We start from the raw sequence: 16610 nt of genomic DNA, 5'->3' as shown, positions 1-16610 counted from the left end.
AATATTAGCTGGGTGCTTGACTTGATGCTCAAATTTTCTCACCCACAGAAGCATATCCACTTCCCTCCATGACAGCAAAATTGTTTCTCCCTTTTAAGGCTAACCTCTGTGAAGTAAATGCAAAACTCAGAGTGTATACAGGCACCCTTCAGCTTTGCAAACCCTGCATTTCTTTGGTGGGTGAGAGAAAGGTTAATAGGGAAATATCAGCCATGCACTTTGGAGGCTGGCACAGGCTGTGATGACTAACCCCACACGTGAGACAAATCACCTATGAAAGGCAGCAGAGGGATGCAGGAACAGCAGGTGTGGGGCTCTGCACATTGCAGGGACACGGGCACCTTAGCAGGAAGGATGCCTTGATGCTGCCACATCTATTGCACCCCAGCTCTGGTGGTGGGAGGGTCCCCTGGGCGTTGGGTGTGTGGTGAGGCTCTGGGGGTGCCTCTCCCCACCCAGGAGTGTAAGGCACAGGAATGCATAGGTGTGCAGAATGAAATCACATTTGGCCATTGGGCACACGATGTTTGGCTCCCTGTGCTTTGCAGGACAACTGAACAAGGATGTCACGTACAGTCAAGTCTACTCTTTCCTCGACTGCCTCCAGGTAAGGTCTGCAGCTGTAGCTTAGGAGCCCCCCTTTCATCTTGTTCTGCTGCTAAAGCCCCTCTCCTCATGCCTGCCCAGGTGAGCCCCTGCAGCGGCTGGCTGACCCCCAACGAGACCCTCAGGAATCTGACCTCAGAGGTAAGTCTCAATGGGGCTGCAAGGGGATCACCCCAGTGCTCAGACACTCTGCCCTGGGTCTGAGGAGAGAAGCCCAATTGCCTCAAAGGTAAGATGTCAGCACAGGTTTTTTTCTTTCAAAGGTGAGGAGAAGTTGTGGAAACATCCACACTTATTCTTTCAAATGCCTCTCAGGCTCTGGGAGGCAGCATGCTCAAGTTAAGGGATTTGTAAAGGTATTGCTGTTACAACCTCTCAGATACCCAAATTTATGCTCAAGGGATGTGATCTCCCTGAGACAGAACTGTTCAGGTCCATGTTCTTTTAGAAGAAAATGTGCCTGATAAGAAAGGAAAGGCTTTTGAATCATGTGAGCTGTTGGTCTGACAAGCCAGCTGCATAGATTTTTCTGGCTGTAGGATCAGGTCCTGAGAGCAAGAGCCTTACCCTATTTTCATTTGAGATTTGTGCTAATCTTCCTCAGACACATTTCTGTGGACTTAATCACCAGATGGTGTGACCAGGGAGCATCCAGGCTCAGTGCAGGAATGAGAACAGACAGAACAGAGATGTCTTAAAACTCAACCTAGAAATCTGGCTGCAGAAGTGAATGATACATAAAAACAGCCACTTATTTTCTTATGATACAAGCTGATATTTAATCCCAGCAATCCCCTGCAGCCATGTAAAAGGAGCCAGTAACCAAATGTTATGAAAGGTGTCGTCCTTGTGTTTGGTTGTATTAATGTTTGCATTCACTAAACAACAAAATATGACCTTAATTTCACCAAAGCTTACATATGTATTTCATTTTATGCCATGTCCCCCTTGACAGGGGGCCATTAAGCACATTCCTAAACCTTTGCAGGACTGCAGCTTATATATTCATACCAACAATACAGAACATAGAGTACATGTAACTTCTGTCCATGAACAACGCATATATCTGCAGGGTATGAATTAATCATTCTGAGCCCCTGTCTGAAACTAATTGTCTATGTTATTATCCAAACTGCACAATTTAAATATTTAGGAGATCCTGATCTCTGTTATGGCTGCAGAAATTACACTGAATGTATCAGGCAGACGTTCAATGGTGGTAATTTACTCTTCTGAAAGTAAGGGTGGAATTTGGTCTGCATAGATAAGCATTATCACCCCCAACTTAGTAATGGCAAGGATAATAGGAAAAGAGGGCATTTCTTTTGTAGAAAAGTTTTGAATTTCTTTAAGAAAGAGCTCCAAAAGCGAGAAACTTAGAATATTTATATAAGTGTAGGGGCACTACTAAAAGCAGTCTCCAGTGAAATAAACATATGCTGCAACAAACTTACCAAATCAGCTGAGACCTCAGTGCAGTCCGTGAGGATGAACTGGGTACTCCAAAGGCTGGTGGTGCTTATGCAAGTCCACGTTCTGATGAAGAGCCTCATTTCACCTCCAGTCTCCCAGAAGCAAGGGCAACATTAGCTTTCAAATTCCTGCCTGCACATCAGTGACAAAAGCTGAATCCATGCAAAGCAACATGAATAGCAATGAACAGTCATTAAATCATTTGATTTTTGCAGAGAGCATTACAACTTTCCAATGTCCTGAAAGAAATAGCAAGATCTGAGAAATTTGCCAACTTTGATATTTTCTACATGGATTTCCCACTGAGACAAAGTAAGTTGTTTTTCACCCTGTCTTTCTCACAAAGCTTTTACTCAAGTTCTGGCTTGCTGATATGCTCCTCATATTTTGGCTCTATACCAGTAGAAGGGCAATACAGTCAGTTAGCCTGGGTGACCCTGCTGTCAGGGCTATGGCCAAGGATGTATGCTTAATGCCAGCTTCTCCTGGCTTCCATGGTTGCAGTGACCAGGCACCTTTCCTAAGACAAGATCCCACCACTGCCTTGGGAGCTACAGCGTCCCCACTAGTCCCAGCTGCTGGCACCCACCACCCCAGTGATGCACAGCACATTGGCCACTTCCTCTTGGGTAGCAAAGTGACAAGGACAAGAGATGTGCCTCTGCTAAGAAGGCCTCCTGCTTGTCTACTGCAACTTCTCAGGCTGATGAAGAAAAAAAAGAAATCTCAAACCATATTGGTCTGTAAGGTTTGGTTTTATTTTTGAACATTGCTTTTAAAGCAGGTTTTTAGGCTGGAGATGTATACCTGCAGTGGTCAGAGTAGTCTTCATGCTGCCTCCTCTGGGGTGAGCAGCGCCTTGGGAAGGGGATCTTTCATCAGCCATTTCCCTGCCTCAATAACACAGCCACCCTCTCACTGTTCCCTAAAGTAGAAGCACCTCTCCCAGGAATAACTGGCATATTTCCTATGTTTCTTTAAACACCTACATACTACTGTAACTTTTGACTTGAAGAGCTTACAAAACTTGTCCTTCTGTGATCTTTAGTGACATTAGGTAAGCGCATTACCTAAATCACTTTCTTCTGAAACTGACACTTAAAAATAAATTAAAACACCTGGGAAACTTTTGTCATTATGCATGAGCGTGAGCAGACAGTGTCCCTGTGGGGCTGGGGACCAACACCTGTCCTTGAGTCCCTGAATCAACTCTGCTTACCTTTCAAGATGCACAGCGGCGGTCCAGCTTGAGGCAACACCCAGCATCAGCTCAAATTCATCACAAGGAGAAACTCACTCCTTCTTTTTAAAAACAAGGATCAGCATGAAATGAGTGAATGAGTTGGGCAACCAATTACAAGTAGATAGACAGTGTAGACAGTGAAGGGAAAGTAGGAAAACAGCTTTTTTCCAGGCTGGATGTAGAAAATTTCTACATCCAGCCTGGATCTCCCATGTTACAACTTGTCTCTCCCTCCCCCAGTGTGCGCTGCTGTGAAGAGGCTGGCCCCATCTACATTGTCTTCCCACAGGCTCTTCCCTGGAATGGACCATCCCTGTTCCTCAGCCTCTGCTCTTGGGGCAGGAGCTCCAGCCCTCCCCACCTTGGGGCGTCTCCCAGATAGCCTGAATGTTTACATTCAAAAAAAGAGTATATAATAATTAGGAAAAAAGCTTGATCTTCATTTCTTTGTTTTTATGTTCACATAGAGAGGTAGTTCCATGTAGTCCTTATTGAAAAATTTTGTCTGGGGACTGTATTTTAAATCCCAGCATGCAGACATCTAAATCCAAAGCCACAAAGGGACAGAAGCACCCTGTCAATGCTTTAAAGTGTACTTCTCTAATGCTTCTCCCCATTAGTGCTTAGCTGTCCTTGAAAGCACGAAGCAGCCGCATCACGTAAGATTATTAAAAAAAAAAATCTCCTTTTGCAGCTAAATCCCATCAAAATTCACAAACTTATTTTATCCTACATGACCCAATTCAGGAAGCTGGTTCTGGGTCTCATGAAGACCATATGGAGGAGGAGGAGGTAAAGAAGTGAGGATGGGAGAGGTAGACTTTCTGTCCAAAAGTTTCTGTCAGAGAGGTGGGCTCCACTGTCAAGTTCATTCTCATAGCAGAGTTTCAAGGGTGTCCAAGTCTCCTGGTGGCTTTTGCCTCAGCTACTTAATATTTAACAAGTCATTAGGATTTGGAATGAACTACCTGCTGGGTAGGCAAATTACTTTAATAAGTTAAATTACCAACTTTAGTTAATTTATTTGCTTTCACAAAAGGAAACATCTTAATATAATTTGCTGTTCTTGATTACATTGCGTTAAATAAATGAAGTAAACAAAATCACACACGCATATACAAACATCAGCTTTGAAAGACACTTTGCAAAATTTCCTGCAGCCCTGGAGCCAAGGATTCAAGTTTGCCATCAGGAGAGCTGTCAGATCACGAGTGTGCTCAAAAGCCAGCTAAGGCTGCTGACCTACTTTTCAGGTCTCTTTCTGAAGGAAGCAGCAAATCCTCCCCTAAACTCTCCAGACATCAAATATTTAGCAGTGGTTACACACTGAGTACATAGATTTCAGGCTGGCCTGGGCATATATATGTACATAGCAGCTCCCAGTTTTCTCCGAGTAAAATTTGAGTACATTAGCATTTATTCTAGATTTAGGTGGACACTCAAGCTCACATGTTGACCTTGACTAAAGAAATTAGTGTTTCCTTTATGAAGCAGTGGAATAAAGAGGGGGATAGGGGTTGCTTGTTATGCCTTTTCCTTGATGTAGATAAGAGCAAACTCTAGTCCAGTCCAGCCAAGGCAGCAAAGCATCTCTAAGACAAGCTCTGGACATACTCAGGTGGTGGGTATTTGCTCAGCTGCTCTAGGATTTTTGGAATTCAGGTATAACAGTATAAATTGACCTATCTTGATACATATCTTACTTCCTCCTCTGCTGTTTCTGGCACTGGAACAGTAGTCTCTCTATAGATGAAACTAAAACACAGTACACAGCCTTGTACTCCATGTACAGTATCACATATAAGGGGTTGGGTAAGTTCTCTGTGCATCTGTATGTGCACTGCGTGGTGGAATCTAACGTAAATAAATATGTGTTATGCCCAACATACTGCAAATTTGAAACAAACCTACAAGCCCCATGTCTTCAAACAGGTTACTTTGGGCACTGCCTGAAGCATCACAAGTGGGTTTCTACAGTCAAAGCAGGAATATCACCTTTCTGTGAATTAGAGTTAGCATGGGGACCCAGACATCACTTTTTGACACAATAGCCAGGGTCCAAAAACCAGCAGTGAGCCCAGATCAAACTGTGGTGCTTGAATGGAGAACATTTTCCTCCTGACAGGATGCTTGCATAATGCTATTAAGAATTCTTAATCTGTCATTATGAAAGGAATTATTGAATTTACAGTGTGTTAATGCCATATCCACTAGTCCCATGTTTGATCACTGCACAGCCCTTTTGAAGAGAGAAAGCTTTTTACTTCTCTAATGGCTCCAGGGCTTACAGCACAGCATCATTTGCATTGAATGTCACGCTTATGTAATTCAAAAGGTTATTTTGTTGGAGTTGAAAAAGACCACTTGGAAGATAAGTAACCAAAAATGACAGCCTGTTCATGCAGATTTCAGCCCATGTGAATATTCTGTTACCATCTCTTTCTCTAAAAAGTGCTGTTTTCTTGATCTCTACTTTTTCTTTTGCACTGCTGAAGATGCAACTAACATGGGAAATGCAAAAGTGTTAAATCAGTATTAAATAATTTACAGGTTTACTTGCTACAGCATCCATCTTAGTTGGGAGGGAAAGTGAATTGTTTTACAATCATTTATGTTCAAAGCACTTCCTTGCATAAATATCGCAGAGGAAAAAAAAAAAAAAAACCAATAAAGCCTTAAATACTGCCCCAAGGAGAGGGGATTGTACACACTATAGGCTCTGACAACTCTATGCGAATTATCATAATCTTCACGCAGAGCTGTCGCGTGCCTAAAAACACCAGCGATGCTTTGAGGAGGAGGGGGATATGTCTCGGGGCGGTGTCTCCGCGCTCCCGGGTGATAAATCCCTCTGCTTGCGCTCCTTGCAGCGGCCGAGGAGTGGCGCAAGATGGGAGGCGAGCCCTGGCAGCTGATCGAGCCAGTCGACGGCTTCCACCCCAGCCAGGTAAAAACCCGGCCTCAGGAGATGGGTGGGAGCAGGTGGGATGTGGGATCATGTGGGGTTCCGGTGCCTATTGCTGCCCCAGGCATCCAGCTGGCGTGCCACAGGGATGCAGATTTAGGGAATCTGTCTATTTTAAAGGAGAGAAAGTCATAGAATCATTTAGGTTGGAAAGACCTCTAAGATGATGGAGACTGCCGGGTCCACCAGTAAACCCTGCCCCAAAGCAGCACATGTTGAATACCTCCCAGGATAGTAGTGTACCCACTTCCCTTGGGAGCCTGTTCCAATGCTTGGCAACCCCTTCCCTGAAATGATTTTTCCTAATATCCAATCTAACATCCCTCTCCAGTGCAGTTTGAGGCCATTTTCTTATATCCTATTAATTGTTTCATGGGAGAAGAAACCACCCCCCACCACATCTCAATATCTTTTTAGGTTGTAGAGAGCACTAAGATCTCCCCTCAGCCTCCTTTTCTCCAGGCTAAAAAACTTCTGTTCCCTCAGCTACTCCTCAATAAGCCTTGTTCTCCAAACCCTTCCCCAGCTCTGTTGCTCTTCTCTGGACAAACTCTAGCATCTCAGTGTCTTTCTTGTTGAGAGGGGCCCACAACTGACCACTGGATTTGAGGAGCAGCCTCACAAATGCTGAGGATAATCACTGCCCTAGCCTTGCTGGCCACACCATTGCTGATACAAGCCAGGGTGCCTTCTTTGGCCAATTTAAATGACAGCTGTAGCCCAAGAACCAATATCTCCGATATTTCTGATGGCTGCACTCTGCTCTGAGTCCTGCAAGGAGTTTGCCTCTTTCCCTCACTAACCAGTATCGTGACCAAACAGGTCTTAATGCACAAAAACTGATCCTTGCTGCTTAGGCTGGCCAGCTGCCTGCCCAAACACCCGTGGGAGTTTTGCAGGATCAGGACAGTAAGGCAGCACTGCAGAAACCAGACAGGCCCCCACCAGCCCTGCTGCTGCCCTGCAGCCTCTGAGACTGAAGGTTTGCCTGTCACAGTCTGGAACAAAGATTCTTTTTGAAGTTATACTTTTAAATTGCTTCTGCTCAGCATCTACATCTTATTACTTTTTCACTTGCTTGCTTGGCCTCCGAGGACAGGTTGAAGGAGAAGGTTTACAGTCTGTTTATTACAGAAATAAACAAAGGGGAAGGAGAAGCAGCTGCTCCACTGTAAGTCCTTGCTTAGGTTTGGTAATCTAGCGTGAGGTTGCCTGGTTCCCACCATGCTCACTTAAAATTAGGGGTTTTTTGACAAAAACACATGGAGAGTGTTCTGCAGTCAGCTGCAAACAAAGCCAGTTGGTTTTCTATACACCACCTGAAGGTGTCAAACACATGTGCAGAGAAAAGCAGCAGTCAGTCTCCTTTGCAAGCAAACCCCACCACACTGCCCAGCCACTTGGTAGCTCCCCCTGCTCAGAATTATGGGGGGATTTTATGGGCCAGTTTTATGTTGTGGAATAATGCCCTGCATGTGTTGACTCCAAAAACCCCATCTCCATATGACCCAATGTGATGCTGCTTTCCACACTGGGAAAGAGCAGTCAGTGGAGAAGCACTTCCACAGGAGTAGGGTGCAAGCACTGATGGATTCCAGCATTTCAGCAGCTTCTCCATTGACTGTTCTGTCAATTAAGATAGGGGAGACCTGCAGGGGGAAAGTCCAAAGGGAAAATAGATGCTTTAGGTGCTATCTTTTACACTCATGTTAGTCACTCGGGGCCATACAGTGCCTTGCTTAGCCTTGCCAAATTACAAGATCCTCCTGTTCAAAGAGGGACTCCTACATAGCAAAAATTCCTGCCTGTCTACTTTACAAGTACCAGGAGACAGCTGCATAAAAGTATGAATTCACAGCATGGGGATGTGGAGAAAGTGTGCCTTGATTTTTTGCTGCAGGCCTTTTGCAAGGAAGCAATTAGAGAAAACCTAGCAAATGAAATGAGAGTAAAAACAGTGAAGAAATAAACCCCATTCCCAACCCTTCCATCATGTGGGGAAACTGCACTACAAAGTCTGGAGTGCAATGGAAACATTTGCATTATTTTCTTTGCATTATTTTCCTGTCTTTCCCTGGCCTAAGGCTGGCCTGAGGTTTCTTATAACCCCCCCCCCTTAGCACCAGGCCACAGTGGGAGCCAGGCTTGTCATATCACAGCTTTTCATACAGCCCCCGGCCCACATCCTGTATCCCACCAGCAAGGTAGCAAGGAGTTGAAGGCAGCAACTACTTAACAGGATCCTTCCTAGGCCACAAGAAAATTACAAAAGGACATTGAAGGGCAGCTACAAACCTGCTTGCAGCCCCCAGAGTGCTGAGCTACAGGATGCAGTCAAGCACTGCCATATTTCACTCCCTCTGGACCTGGCATCCTGCAGTGGTTATGATCTCTCCCTCCTGCTGCTAGCATGACGTTAATGCTTTTATAGGTACATTTTCCTTTACAGTCAAGGTGCCAGCTGTAGATATGCCTCACTTCAAGTGAGTTATTGTCCTCCTAGGTTTTATTAATTAGCCTTATCCAAACATCCACCATTGTAAATCCATTTTTCTTTTCCTGTTAGAGAAGTCTGTTATCAACATACCACTGTTTGGACTGAGATGTTGCACTCTGCCCCAAGAGTAACTCTCTTAATAAATAGAAGGGGAAGTATGAGCAGAGACTGCTATTTTAGAGTATTCTTAAGGAAGATGATAAACAATTCACTCACTCCTCATACAAGTTTTATTTAAAGTTTTACTTTCTCCTGACACAAATGCCTCTGGCCAGGTATGGGTTTTGTAGCACACAGAGCTGCCTAGCGGGAGAGGATTGATTCCATGCAGCTTGTCAAGTGAACAGAAGCTCTTGCTTCCATCCCTGCAGCTATTCCCCACACCTCACAGGCAGCTTGATAAATACAACAGATAAGATACTGAGCCAGCGCATTTCTGCTGAATTTTCCCTCTGTAGATATTGAAGCACCTGACAAATATTTTCCAATTTTTAGATCGAGAAGCACTCCAAGGAAAGCATAAACACCTTAGCTCTTGCCTTCAATGCAGAGAAATTTTGCAGTTTGGGATGAAGGAACCCCTCTCTGTGCCCTTTTCAACCCAAGGTTGAGCTGGCAAGTTGTGATTACTAGGTGATCCCTAATCACTGTGGTACAGCAATGGGCAGGATAAGGTGGTGTCTGTTGTCAGCCTCTGAATTTCACCTGCTGTTTATCCACTGTATCTTTAATTAAAAAAAAAAAAAGTTGTCTGCTGGTATAAACAGGGCAGAAGCAGATGTCAGCACATATATCCAGGAGTCCAGAGGTCCAAACATTCTGGAGGGATGTGGGAGGGAATTGAACCTTTGTAACTAAAGCTTGCATACCTCGCAAGGAGAAGGAAAAGAAAATAAGAAATAAAAGGCCCCACTTTCCCTGTCCCATAAGAGCTATGGCAGTTTTTCATGCATTGGAGAAAGGCTAGGTTAGGCACTCAGGCAGGAAAAACTAGCCCCTATGGTCCCCACTCCAGGCAATATTTTATATGAAAAAATTGTGAAAGATGGGATAAACACCAAGTACTGATTTGTTGAGTTGGGCCCAGAATCACATTCTCTTCCTGTAAATCTCTTGTGGGAAAAGGGTTTTCCTGCATGTTTTTTTTTTAAGTTGCAAAACAGGAGGGAGCAAACAAAACACTCATAATTGGCATAATTGCATTTCAGTAAAGTTTCAAAGCTAAAATTTGCCTCCATAAAGTTTTTTTCCAAAACACCCAGGATGGAGGTGGAGGAAATACACACTATTTACTTTTAACACCTAAAAGTAAAGTGATCCACTCAGTCCTCCCAAGTTCCCTCTAGAGTATTTTTGAGACACCATTCACCAAAGTCCAGCTTGGTTGTCCTTGGAAAAAATCTGACTTTCCCTTCCCAGTGACTATAGAGGGAACCCAGGGATTTTCTTCAGCATCTTCTCCTTTACTACAAAATTTCACTGCAAATCCTTGTGAATGCCAGATGGCTTCAAGGACACCAGGCTCCTCTAGAACAGTCGATTGCTTTGTTTGGATGACAGGGCCATGCATTTCAACAGGATCCTGCATAAATGGCTCCATTTCTTGCTTTTGTGATGTTTCCAGGGAGAATGCAAAAGCCCTGAGCATCACAAAATGGAACCAGAGACGCTTGGAAGATTCTTAATGTTTATGTACAGGCAGGAAAGCACAGCTTGAGTGTGATTAGCTTCTCCTATTTTCTTCCTTAAGTCATAGCAAAGCATGTTCCAGCCAGAAATAAAGTGGAAAAGCTGAAGTGACGCATATCAGATGAGTTGGGTATTTACACTTGGCTGAGAATCATGCCTATCACCTGTTTGGTGCAGAAGGGGAAAGCAGATAGCCAGAAGCTGCTGAAAAACCACAGCTGCCTCCCAGTTGCAGTCACCTAGAGCTCTGTGAGGAATGGGTAATACTTCCTTTAAAAACTTGCTTAGGGGTTGTCATCTTCACAACAACAACAAAAAGATAATTGCAAAGCTTATAAAAATTATACCACGTCTCAAAGTACAAGAACTCTGGAATTTAAAAAAGACCTGCAAGAAAGCAATTTCCAGAGTCACAAATCCTTCTCTGTCTGCTAAACTACTCATCCAGAATTAATTATTGAAATCATCCAGACGTCAAGAAATTGTGTGCACAGAACCTAATTCAATTTAGGGCAGTCTAAGCACACATACCTTAAATTAGAGTCAGCATTAGTCTGAACACTGTTGACCATACCTCCAGTGGTACCTTTGCAAAGGATGTAGGGTTTCTTAAACCACCCACCCACCCACAAAATTAACCAATCCCACCTATCCTGCTAAAAAAAAACACATGGAAGGTTTAGGGAGGTTTGTGAAGGAGGTTTGGAGACCACCATGCCAGAATGGACCACTCTGACAGGGACAGGTCTCAGCCCCCTGGCTGTCATAGGGTGTCCCAGAATAAGATTTGGTCACAATAGAAACTGCAACCAGGAGAAAACCCTCTAATGAACAAACCTCCACTATCCCTCTTCCCTGCCCCAATTCCTTCATTAGCTTAACAAGACCTTGAGAGACCAGAGTCTAAGAGCCTACCCCCCACAAATGTTACTCTTTGTACATGAGCCCTTAAATAAAAGAACAATATTTGTCTTCCAGCCCATCATTAGAGCTTCTTTTAAAGCACAGGATTAAAAAAGTAGCACATAAAAATTTGCCACAGGCTCCAGTATCTTCCCAAACTCCAAAACAACAGTACTCAAATAGCTTGATTTCAAAAACCCACCTTGGCCCTTAAAAAAGGCTTTGTTAGCCTTATTTAAACCTCATAACTACAATCAATATCAGTGTGTTGAAAAGTTTGGGTTGAAAATAAAGTTCTCGTATGGGCCAAATATTACTGCAGGTCAGGAGTATAATAAAATGCCTTAGAAGGGTGTAAAAACTTGGACAAGGGAGACTCAGGCTTTTCTCTCTGTCCCTTTCTGCTACCGCTGATGTTTTTCACCCTGGCAATACAGCAGATAACATTTCTCTTTGGTACATAACTTCTAGGGCAAAAACCTCTGCGAAAGCTGGAGGGACACTGATATGGAGGAGAAAGGCTATTCTATCATTCTGCAAGTCTCATGGGAAAAAAAAACCTCTGAAGACAACCCAGTAGCAGGTGCAAACTTAGAGCATCAGACACAGTTAGTTATGAAACTGGAAATAATTGGGCCTCTTTTTCCTCAACACCTGTGGTTTCCTCCCAGGAGAGCACAGAGAACATTTAAGAGAAGTACCAAAGGCATTTGGGAGCATGAATTCCTTTGGACTTGCAAGAGTTTTATGCATTATACCCAGGTGGTGCTTTTGACATACTTTCAAAATTTTTCACAGGGAAAAAAAAATCAGACTTCAGGGCTTTTAAATAGCAGTTTATGGACTAGACACCATAGGCATCTGGAAATGGTTTGAGACAGACATGATTAGACAAATGACAGGTCAGGGAGTTGCAGATATATGGCCCTCACCCTATTTTTACTGTTCAGAAGGACTTAGACCTGCTCAAGGAGCTGGAATGGGGTATTTGCTTTGGTTAGAGGTTACAGTCCATCACATGGTTATACTTATGGTGGGGTCTTCTAAACTCTGGCATTATAGAAGCACAAGAAATTGACAGCATTTGTGGTTTGCAGATTGCTGCAGCCCTTGGAACAGGCATTACCTGGCAGAAGGCACTACACGAGTGGCCTCAAGTGCTTGGCAAGGAGAATCCATTCAACGACCAGATTGAAGCCATATTCAAAGATCAAGGTGGACACTGACTTCCCAACTGCTGGAACCCTTGCACGATTGATGATGGCGCTTCCACGAACCAAGATGATTAAAGACACACACAAAAAAGGGGGGAGAGGAGGTTATCAGAGCCAGTAGCAGTGGACATAACACAAGAGCATTCTTTTCAGTTTGTATCTCACCTGCACAAGTAGACAATGCTTTTTCTGTGGAGCTACAAAAATAAAAATCAAAGGATAGCTGCCAACTAGACTATTTGTTGTACCAGTTTGAAAATCCATTCTTCTTTTTTCCATATACAGTAAACTCCTACCCTTACCTAATCCTTTTTCCTTCTGCAGAACATTTCTAGGTTTTCTATTTGTAGTGTTTCAACAGTTAATCTGATCCCAAAAGGAGAGGGGGGGATCCCAAACTCATTATGTTGCTATAAATTGTGTGTATGTAATTGCCTTGACTGTCAATACATTATTTAGCTGCTATTTGCTTATTAAAGTGTGCCAGGAATCACAAGGCACTACAATTTTGATGTGCCTGGCAGCATCAGCACAGGCTGACTGAGCACAGGTTCTTTTTCCCCATTAATAAGATATTAGGTTGACAACACTTCATGTATTTAAAAAGCGGGTTGCTTTTTCAACCTGTAATGTATCTGTGCTTTTTTTGCTCCCTAAGAAAAATAATGTGCCCAGTCCTATGTGTTTTACAGGCATGGCCAAGGGAATCACTGAAAATACTGGGCAATCCTTACTTCATAGGCAGACTTGAAGATGGAAAATTACTGCATTTTTTCACCAGCTTATCCAATGCTCTTAGCAAAATAAATATTTAAAAATCAGAGACAGCTCTATGCTACTTGCAACCTTACTGATGATGGAGGGATCAGAGAGCATTAAGTGGCATTAATTATGGGTGAAAAAGATCCAGTAAATAGCAAGCATTAACATGGCATGACTCAAACACTCCAACAGCCCAAAACTCAGGTAGAGTTGCTCTGCTCCTTGTTCTGAGCACAGCCCTTGCACAAGGCTGTCACATGTGAGGCAGCTCTTGGGCTGTGGTCCAAACCCAAGGATAGGGCCTGGCTGTAGGATGTACACCCACTCAGCATTTTGGACAGGCAGGGGATGACTTGGCTAATACTATTTTGATTGAAGCATATATTACTGCTTTCCTAGATCCTAATCCTTTTTATAGGGTACAGTCAATGCTGGGTCTTTTATTAAGATATTAAGATAGAAACTATGATAATTCCTTTGGGATGACTGCTAACACTTAAGTAAATATTCAAGTCACCTACTTTAGGAAACCAGAAGGGAATGCATTCCTTAATTGAATGATACTTGTTAATAAGGCCCCAATTCATTAAAGGCATTTAGATGTTACAAAAATACCCAGTCTCCCAAGGAATAGTTTCAACTCCAGAGAGGCACACCTGGGGAAGACTATTTAGCGTTAGAAGGAAATCCTCTTGCTTCCTCTAGAAATTCTCTTCAAACAACATAACATTCCATGTACCCTGGCCAGGTAAAGCACCTCCTATTTTTGTATTACTTATTCAGGACTCTTATCTTTCATTAAATACAACACAAGGACAGAAACAAGTGCATCCACACATTTTTACTACAGCCCAAGTACAGCACAGGCAATAATTACAGAATATCAGATTATTTTCTCTACATCAACACACAGAAGTGTAGCAATTAAAAGGGGGAAGGGAGTCATGTTTGGAAGCCTAATTTTCAAGGCAATTTCTTTGCAAATTATTGTATTTCATTTGAGGTTGGGATTTAATAACACCAATTAGGAGTTTTACTAAGTAGTAAAACTGAAATTTCCTCAACTAAAATAAACTACATTGCCCACAGAAAAGCATTTTTCTCTTACAGACTTTCTCACTTGTGAACTTACAGAATTTCTGAACAATGGGGAAAAAAAGGTTTCTTTTATAATTAGAACATCTTTTGAAAGACAACCTGAAACCTCCATAGCCAAATCCCAAAGCAAAGCCCTCTCAAAGATTTGCCCAGTTCAACTGCTAATGCTGGATACAGGGTCTCTGAGGGACACCAAGGAACAGGCTTGCCCCTGGCTGAAAGCAGACCACCCAAAGCACATGCCCTTGCACCTCAAGGTGAGCTCTGCACCTCCAAACCCATCTGCATGCAGAAACCTGATAATGCATTATCTATCTTTATTAAGGAAAGATGAATTTTGGGACTATTAAGCCATCAGCTTTTACAACCACTATGTCTCAATTATTTCAAATGCAAAAAACAGCTGAAGTTCTGCACCCCCTAACATCAATCACTTACCCATACCACTCTAAAAATACATGTCTTATATTTAAAAAATGCTGCTGAAAAAGCTTACTTATGCTAAAGCAGTGAAACTATGAATTGTGGGATTTCAGCACATTGTTCCCAATGTCCAGAGATGCCAGGAGAACCCTTGGGGGTCTCGAAAATCCTGGAATGTTGCCAAGAGTGTCTGGTGGCTTGATTTTGATCCATCCACAGAAATAACAAGAGTTTGAGGACAAGAGAATCACTTTAGAGTAAAAGGTGTAAAAGGGACACATTTAGAAAGTGAAATATAGATTTTAAGGTTTTTGGGTACAGGGGGGTTATGGAGACAAGATGGAGGGATCAGGGCGTGTCTCGTCCTTCTTCTTCCTTCTTCTTGTCCTCCATCTCCTGTGGTGATGTTGGCATTTGGGGATTGGTTTATGGTGAAGGTGCACTTGCCAACATGGGTGAAAAGCATTGGGAAATAAAGGTAAATATTATGTACATAGATATTAGTATAAAAAGACATGACCGCCCCGTGGGTGGTCAGAGAGTGCCTGTGACTGCTTGCAGATCAGACCTCTGTTGGGCAGACAGAAAATTTTGTAGATAAGAAATAATAAACAACCTGAAGACCGAAAAGCTGAAGAGTCCAGACTCATCCTTTAAAACGCGTGCCACCCAAGAACCACACTACCCGTGTCGGGGCAGAGACAGACAGCCGAACCCGACAATGAATTCTAGTCTATTCCATTAGGTTAACTGTCTCCTGGTGCTTAGGCTGGTTGAAGGTGAAAAATGCACAGGGAAAAGAGAAATGGGAAAACAAAGTTTTTCTTGGAAAGCTTATTATAATTCCATGCAATTCAAAGTTTATTAGCAGGATGAAGTTTTAGAAGAAATGGTCTGTCAAGATCTTTTTTTTGGGGAGAGTCAAGATCATGTGAATGAATACAGAAGGGATTATGTCACTGGCTGGGTCCAGCACACTGCACAAGGGCAGGTTCTCTTGATGTTACTCTGCAAACGGTTTTTACAAAGCTTTGCTTGAAATCAGACAGTAGGAACTCATTTTGAGGTACAGAACATCTAAACCTACCTGAAGCCATTTGAATTCACACAGTCTGGCCTCTTCACCAAGAATCTGCTCCAATTATGGAAAAAACTATGTAACCATTGTGGCAAACTTTCACCACAAAGCCTTAAAAGAGTAGAGGAACATGGGAGGGGAGGAGGCAGCACCCAGCAATGCCATAAGCACAGGTTTCCTGCTAAGCTTGCATCCCATGTTTCTGCTGGCTGCAGGAGCCCATGTGCTCACCACTCATGTGCCCAAAAGTCACCACACAGGTCAGCTTTTCTAACTTAACACCACCTCTAGCACTTTATACCTTTTCCTCTATGAGGAGGACTTCTTGGGCAATGAACAAACACAGATTGGTTTCTACAAGGGATAACAGTCCAGTTAGCCTAAATAAAAATTCTCCCTTGAACGTCATCCAGTTCTGTTCTTAACACCTTTCTGTGGACTTATAATTCAAAAATTAATGATTTTTAACACTCACTTGGGAGTTTAAGAAGACAGCCTACCACACATCCACTGCTGAAATTTGCTCTTGCACTGTCCAGGTTGTGTTATTCTGCTGCCATATCTCTGTCACAAAAAAAAAAGTCTCTCCTCTTCATATTTGATGAGCTGCTGCACACGGACAATCTGGCCTCCCACTACAAAATTCAGCTAGCTATGTC

At 43.1% G+C, this 16610-nt stretch overlaps 1 protein-coding gene across 2 annotated transcripts in view; it reads left to right on the top strand.

Annotated features, from left to right (window-relative positions):
* Window positions 1-12820, top strand: part of AOAH (acyloxyacyl hydrolase) — a 73652-nt gene extending 60832 nt beyond the window's left edge. For both annotated transcript variants that reach the window (XM_066556576.1, XM_066556570.1), the window contains exons 18-22: window positions 549-607; window positions 688-747; window positions 2295-2391; window positions 6193-6269; window positions 12474-12820. In XM_066556576.1, the coding sequence (XP_066412673.1) occupies window positions 549-607; window positions 688-747; window positions 2295-2391; window positions 6193-6269; window positions 12474-12602 (422 nt within the window). In that variant the 3' untranslated portion in view covers window positions 12603-12820. The remainder of the gene's footprint in view (window positions 1-548; window positions 608-687; window positions 748-2294; window positions 2392-6192; window positions 6270-12473) is intronic.
* Window positions 12821-16610: the final 3790 nt, after the last annotated feature.

This window comes from Molothrus aeneus, chromosome 1, assembly GCF_037042795.1.
Source record: "Molothrus aeneus isolate 106 chromosome 1, BPBGC_Maene_1.0, whole genome shotgun sequence".
Classification (NCBI taxonomy): domain Eukaryota; kingdom Metazoa; phylum Chordata; class Aves; order Passeriformes; family Icteridae; genus Molothrus; species Molothrus aeneus.
This window is presented reverse-complemented; position numbering and strand designations above follow the sequence as displayed.